Genomic DNA, 7,500 nt, shown 5'->3' on the forward strand with positions numbered 1-7,500 from the left:
GATTATTTCTGATGTATATTTTTATTGTTTTCTTGTTTTTCGATGATTACACGAAAAAAGAAAATACCCAGGAACATTCTTCCTCAGAGGCGAGCCTGAAGCTTTTTCTTTATATGAAGTTGCAGAATAGAGGATAATGAGGAAACGTTGATGCTAACTTGTAGGATTTGGAAAATGTAAGTCTTCATAATTGCCTTCGTCAAAATCAGGAATGTATTCACCCCTGTCGTCGTTATTTATTTGTTTGTGAGCAACCGTGCCCAAAAACTATTGTACAGATTTTGACCAAATTTGGTAGACATGTTGGGTATGACCCAAGGATGAACCTGTGATATTTTGGATAAAAGTACATCAAAGTACAAGCACGCAGCAGTAATTTCAAAATAATAGCAATGTTAAGTAAATGGCAAATATTTTTTTTTCTTAAACATTATTACGCAATAACTATTGAACCAATTTCAAGGAAACTTAGTGTACATGTTGGGTATGATCCAAATACACATATATATTTTCAAGAAAATACATTAAAGTAAAAGTACGTAAGAGTAAAGTAGACTGCTTGGCATGGCGAAGGCATTCTCTCTACCGAGTGCTCCTCTAGTTCCTATCGGTGTTAGCCTATATGTTTTCACACTTTGTCACTTAAGATTATTATGCTACATATATGACATTTCCTTAAGTGAATAAAGCCTTAAATTTATGCTTCTCAACTTTCAGCATTGGAAACTTTGGATATTATGACTTGGATATTATGACTTGGTTAAAAGTTCATAGCCGACAGGTAGTTTCATATATTGGCAGCTGTACGTAATAAGTAGTAGGTATCAGCTGGAAAACTATAAATAATGTAATTTATAAATACATGCTTCCTATCAAATAATTTATACTGAATGAAAAGAATCTTTTCTTTGATTTCTGATTATTTTGAAATGAACCGTATTTTTAAAACTATTTCTAATGCAGGAATTATTAAAAGGATCTTTTGATGTTGTGTATTTATTATACATTGGCAAAATGTTATAACAGCATTGTACTAGAAAATCGTATCCTGGAAGAAAGCGAAAACAAAGATTAACCTGTTGAAGAAGTAGCTTTATTCTGTTTAGAAAGGAGCTCCGTAACTGTTACTTGGAGCAGAAGGTGCTCCATAGCCATTGCTAGGGACAGCAGGTGGTCCATAAATATCGTTTTGTAAAACGCCAGCACCATTTCCATTTGCGCCATAACCATTGCCATTTCCATTTCTATTTTTCCTACCATTGCCATTCCTCTTGCTACTTAGGTTTCCATTGGAACCATATCCGTTGTTTCCGTTACCGTTTCCATTAGAGTTGTAGCCATTGTTACCATTGCTTTTTCCATATCCATAAGGAACGACTCCAATGAGTTCGTTGACAGAGTAGAAGTCTTCAGCGTCAGCGCAGTCGAAGTTGAACCACCAATCACAGACAAGGTACTGTTGGTTGAAGATGGTTCCGTTGGGGCAGAGGAAGGAGTCCTGCTGGCGGCGTCCATTTGGTCTGTCCTGGCAGATGTGGAAGACCTGGCAGCCAGCTTCAGCGTCAGTGTCGGCGTAATATCCAGGGACATTCTGGGCGTTGCAGTCGAATCCAGTATCGGGAACGAAGGCTAAGACAGGATAATCTTCACCTGGAATACCACCTCCAGGGATGTTTTCTGCTAAGGCAGCAAGTGGATCTACACCATATGAATATTTAGGAGGTCCGTAAGCATTACTTGGAGGAGGTCCATATCCATTGCTTGGAGCTGATGGTGGAGCTCCATACCCATTACTTGGAGCTGATGGTGGAGCTCCATATCCATTGCTTGGAGCTGATGGTGGGGCTCCATACCCATTGCTTGGAGCTGGTGGTGGAGCTCCATACCCATTGCTAGGGGGGCTTCTGTCTGCGGATGCATAGGCCAAAAGGGCTGAAGGAAAGAAAGGAATAAACTAGGATTAAAAGATCTTACATATCTTTACATTCATCTTATGTGAAAACTGTTAGTTTGTCTTGTTTTCGTTGTATTGTGTTTCCTCACATGTTTGTCTATTATTTACCAATTAGTGACGAAATGAGTGTTTTTTTTAAACAGCAAAATTTTTTAAATATATGAACTATTATTTAACTGGTAATTGTTTTATCATGAATCTTAAATTTTTTTATATTGTTTACATGGGAATGAGTAATTTTGTGAAGAACCATAGTGAGCCATAGTTTTAGCTTAACTTTCTTATACCTTTCTGTAGACGAATAAATTGCACGATATAATGTAGATTATAGGAAACATATCAAGGTAAGAATTAAAATTATAGAAATTTTATTTAGTTCATATTGTCTAGTGGAATTTAATAGTAAGTTCAAAACTGCTGGCATCCACCGTTTAAGATATTCTAAACTTCATGGTTAGAGCCATTTCTAGACAAACTATTCCAAAATTATTTTATCTTAGAAATGTACTGTAAGATCTTGAGGGTTCAGGTTCGAGTGCTTACCACAAAGAACAAGAAGCTTCATGGTTGATTTGAAAGAGAGATCAGGTCGAAGCGTCAGTAAGTGAAAGACGCAGTGGCTAAGTGATATCAGTGAGGGAGTTTCACGCCTTTATATTGTGGAAGTGACCCAGACAGGTTATACCTATGCTTAAGTGACCTTGCACGAGAAAGAAATCCCATAGGAAGATTGTGCATCACGAAACTGGTCTCATTTCAGAAATGCAATACTTACGAAATCTGAGGCATCAAAACCGTGAAAAAGATACGGTCATTTATGAATTCATCACTATCATTAATTCAATTTGGACATTAAAAATCAGTTGTTTTGGTTTTATGCAAACAGGACTTAACATGTCGAATTTGTTAGTAGGATATAGGGCTGTATGTATTTTTATTTTGATGATATTCTTTTAATTTTTATTATCGTGTTTCGATTTGACTTGGGGATGTAGACCATTTCCGAGCTCTTTAACTAAAGGAACAAGCTTTGCCATCTGCTGGAATTCAACACCAAATAAGATAGAGCAATTAACAATGTTTTTACTCTCTCTCTCTCTCTCTCTCTCTCTCTCTCCTCTCTCTCTCTCTCTCTCTCTCTCTCTCTCTCTCTCTCTCTGTATATAAATACACACACACACACACACATATATATATATATATATATATATATATATATATATGTGTGTGTGTGTATATATATATATATATATATATATATATATATATATATATATATATATATATATATATATATATATACATATATAGTATTGTATTATGTATATTATATACTAGTGTACCCGAATCGTCAAAAATGACTTCTAAGTATTTAGATAGATATGCACGCACACGCGCGCGCTTACAGATTCAACTACATCCCTTTTAAAGTGTTATCATGTCATCGCTACCCCTAGAAAATTACTTGCCGACTTCAGAGTTATTAACCACTGCCCTCCAAATTATTATATACTGTATATATGATCAGCGCCCAAGCCCCCTTTCCACTCAAGGTATGACCAGCGAGGGTCAGGCAAAAGCTGCTAATGGTTCAGCAGTTAGGCATATGTAGGCTCCCCCAAATACCCATACTTAGCTCACAAGGATGGGGAGGTTGCAGATACTACAAGAAACTATCAAGCTTGAGCGGATCTAGAATCTCACTTCAGCAAAACGCAAGACACGGACGCTTCCGATAGGCTCTCTCTCTCTCTCTCTCTCTCTCTCTCTCTCTCTCTCTCTCTCTCTCTCTCTCTCTCTCTCTCTCTCTCTCTCTCTCTCTCTCTCTCTCTCTTTATATATATATATATATATATATATATATATATATATATATATATATATATATACTGTACAGTATATAATATGTATATACATACATACATACATACATACATGCATACAAATATATCATTACAGTTTTATATCTTAGTGGTGTCCAAAAATCGAGGACAGCGCATCTCCGGTATAAGACATACTGAGCTGCAGCTGGAAAACTACATTTAAATTTCTTCATTTATTAATAGGTGAACACGTATTTCAAATCGCTTTTTTTTTTTTTTACGGGACTCATCATCAGAACTACATTGGTTGGCTGATGGAATTACACTTAATGTAAAGGCTATGGTGGTGAAAATTTTAAGATACAAAATATTTGGATACTCTGAAATTTACTAACAACTGGTAAATAAAGATGCCTAGTTTTCCTTGCGTGGCATCTTTATATTCCTTTGATGCAGTGGCATTGCTTTTGTCCTGTCCGCTTAATACTCTTTCCACCCAGCTTTGCAAATTCATCCTGCTTTTATTTGAACTCCTCATTTATAAATGATGCTATATAGAAGGATTTCAAGATTCTTTGAAATGAAAAATATCAGTTGATGTTAATTCTCTTTTTCATTCCAGAGAATCGTTAGTTTTCATTTATCCGTTTTTGTTCCTTAATTTCGGAATATCCAAATATTTTTATAACTTAAAATATTCACCATCATACCCTTTATATTAAAGTTTATTGCTATCTATCAAACAATGTAGTCCTCTATGAAGAGTCGTGTAGGAAAAAAAAAAGAAAAAAAAGAGTATTGCATTGTCATGTCATACAAGTTCTGCCATTGAAGTCAAGGAAAGAGTTTGTTTACGGTGGCAACAATTCTACCCATGTAACATGACGAGCATCGTGTGTTGCTATTATTAACGACATGACATCCCAAGTTGCCAAAGTTATATATATAAAAAAAAATAAAAAAAATGGTCTGTCTCAAAGTCTTTATTTATTTTCTTACTTTTTGGTCAAATATCGTATTGTTTTGCCGACAAAAAACAATAACTTCCGAGAACTATACTGGATACATTTTTTCCTAACATTACATTTTCTTTAAGAATTGGCATTCACGTGGCTTGCTTGCGAATTATTTACCCATACATTCGAACAGATCGTCCTTCCAGTATCGCTTCAGGTGAGGTTTCTCCCTCGTTTTGCTTACCATTTAGAAACCCTTTACATATTTTTTTTCTTTTTGCAAAATAGACGAACACAATCTTTTCGGAAAAGGAACCTAATCAAGAGGTTGGTTCACAGAGGTTCTGGAATGGATGGTAGACATTTCAAGAAGCCTGCCATTGAGAATAGATCTTCTCAAACAATCTCACTTGGCGAGAAACCATCTAAACCTCCAAGCTCTACGTCTGACTGCCTTCAGTCTATTGAAAAACTCCTGAGATCTAGAGGGTTTTCGAAGGAGGCAGCTCAGGCTATCGCTAGAACAAGGAGGACTTTTACCATCAAGGTTTTCTAGTCCAAGTGGGAGGTTTTATAGAGTGGTGTAGAGCTAAATCAGTTTCTTCATCCAGTACCTCTGTAACACAAATTGCCGATTTCTTCTTAGACCTTAGAAGAGAGCATATTTTTTCCTCCTCGACCATCAAAGGGTACAGGAGTATGCTGGCAGCTGTCTTCAGACACAGGAATTTAGATCTCTCAAATGATAAAGACCTTCAAGATCTTCTCAGATCTTTTGAGACTTCTAAGAAGCGTCAACAAGATTCTCCAGCCTGGAATGTAGATGTTGTTTTAAAATTCCTCATGAGTGACAGTGTCCAGCCTTTACACTCTGCTTCTTTTAAAGATATGACTTTGAAGACTCTTTTCTTAGTAAGTCTGGCAACAGCTAACAGAGTCCGTGAAGTTCACGATTCTAGCAAGAATATTGGCTTCAGAAACGGAAATGCCACATGCTCCTTGCAGCTTGGATGCCTGGCCAAAAACGAACGTCCTTCTCATATATGGCCTAGATCTTTCGAGATTACTATTCTCTCTGATATGGTGGGGGAAGAGTTGAAGAAAGTTCTGTGTCCTGTTAGAGCACTGAGGTTTTATCTGGACAGGACTAAAGATTTAAGAGGAAATTCAGAGGCTCTTTGGTGTGCAATCAAGAAGCTTGCACTACCTCTGTCTAAAAATGCCCTATCATTTTTATAAGACTTTTAATTAGAGAGGCTCTCTCACACTGTGGTGAGGCAGACCTTAAGCTGCCTAAAGTAAAGACTCATGAAGTTAGAGCTGTGGCAACTTCTGTAGCTTTTAAACAAAACCGTTCTCTGCAAAGCATCACGGATACAACCTTTTGGAAGAGTAAACCTGTATTCACCTCGCATTACTTATAACGTGTCCAGACTCTTTATGAGGACTGCTACACTTTGGGACCATTCGTAGCAACGAGTGCAGTGGTAGGTGAAGGATCTACCTATACGTTTCCCCTAATCCCTAGTACCCTTATTCTTCTTTTCTTGTAACGTTTATATATTTTTATGATTGTATGTGAAGTTTGGTCGACAATCTTCCACAATCTTTGATTTAGTCAGGTGGTCAGGTTGTTCCCTGAGAGCGCCTGGAACAAGGTTATCAGTTGAGGTCCTGTCAACATAGAGGTTATTACCCGTTTGACAGCTCCTAGAGTTCTTTAGCCCCCTGAGTGGACCGCTGGATCTCATAGGGATAGCAGACATAATGAGGCAGAGAATCATTGAAGTTAGCTTCCTTAACAGGTACGAACCCTTAAGCTTGTTTTTATTTAACACTTAGGTGATATTCCAACAATGTTGCTGTCTCTGACCCTCCACCAAGGGTGTCAATCAGCCATTGTTATATAATCAGCGGGTAAGCTTAATGTTTAAAAATTATATTTTCATAATGAAATAAAATTTTGAACATATCCGCTGGTTATATTACTTATAATCCCACCTTCCTCCCCTCTATAGACCTATGGGCATGGAAAATCTGGTGCTGGATGGAATGGTTCTGCCTAGCTCCGGTGGTGGCGCTAGTGTACACCTGGCAACTATATCTGCGATTGCCACGAGTTTTTGAATTTCTGCCGGACTTCAGGGACTAAAGTCATTGTTATGTAACCAGCGGGTAAGTATGTTCAAAAATTTATTTTATGAAAATATTTTTTTTTCATCAATTGCTAGTTATTTTAAAATTAACCGTGTTTTTAAAACTATTTATGATATATGGATTATTAAAGTATATTTTGATATTGTGTATTTATTATACATAGACATAATATTATAACAGTATTTTAATAGCAATTAATGTTCTGGACAACTACGAAAACAAGGATTAACTTGCCAAAGGAGCAATTTTGTTTGCTTGTTTAGAAAGGAGCTCCGTAACTGTTACTTGGAGCTGAAGGGGCTCCATAGCCATTGCTAGGGACAGCTGGTGGGCCATAGATATCGTTTGGGGAAACAGCACCATTACCGTTTGCGCCATAACCATTGCCATTTCCATTTCTATTTTTCTTACCATTGCCATTCCTCTTGCTACTTCGGTTTCCATTGGAACCATATCCGTTGTTTCCATTACTGTTTCCATTAGAATTGTAGCCATTGTTACCATTGCTTTTTCCATATCCATAAGGAACAACTCCAATGAGTTCGTTGACAGAGTAGAAGTCTTCAGCATCAGCGCAGTCGAAGTTGAACCACCAATCACAGACGAGGTA

General features: G+C 37.0%; 2 protein-coding genes across 2 annotated transcripts in view; both read right to left on the reverse strand.

Annotated features, from left to right (window-relative positions):
- LOC137620830 (probable serine/threonine-protein kinase clkA) overlaps positions 1–7,500 on the reverse strand; it is a 17,827-nt gene that overhangs the window by 9,289 nt on the left and 1,038 nt on the right. Inside the window, exon 2 of the mRNA XM_068351277.1 lies at positions 7,176–7,500. This exon is cut by the window's right edge and continues 443 nt beyond it. Coding sequence (XP_068207378.1) covers positions 7,176–7,500 — 325 coding nt within the window. The remainder of the gene's footprint in view (positions 1–7,175) is intronic.
- Positions 1,103–2,519, reverse strand: LOC137620579 (pro-resilin-like). Its single transcript, XM_068350836.1, has 2 exons — positions 2,498–2,519; positions 1,103–1,932 (listed from the first exon to the last, which is right to left on the reverse strand). Exons 1-2 carry the CDS (start codon positions 2,517–2,519, stop codon positions 1,103–1,105), a joined length of 852 nt encoding a protein of 283 aa, XP_068206937.1.

Source organism: Palaemon carinicauda, chromosome 27, assembly GCF_036898095.1.
Source record: "Palaemon carinicauda isolate YSFRI2023 chromosome 27, ASM3689809v2, whole genome shotgun sequence".
NCBI lineage: Eukaryota > Metazoa > Arthropoda > Malacostraca > Decapoda > Palaemonidae > Palaemon > Palaemon carinicauda.

Bases quoted from the DNA above. Each gene is read 5' to 3' on its own strand.
- LOC137620579 (XM_068350836.1), bottom strand. From the start codon at position 2,519: ATGAAGCTTCTTGTTCTTTGTG. The intron at 1,933-2,497 runs GTAAGCACTCGA...TCTTTCCTTCAG, and splicing joins GAAGCTTCTTGTTCTTTGTG to CCCTTTTGGCCTATGCATCC.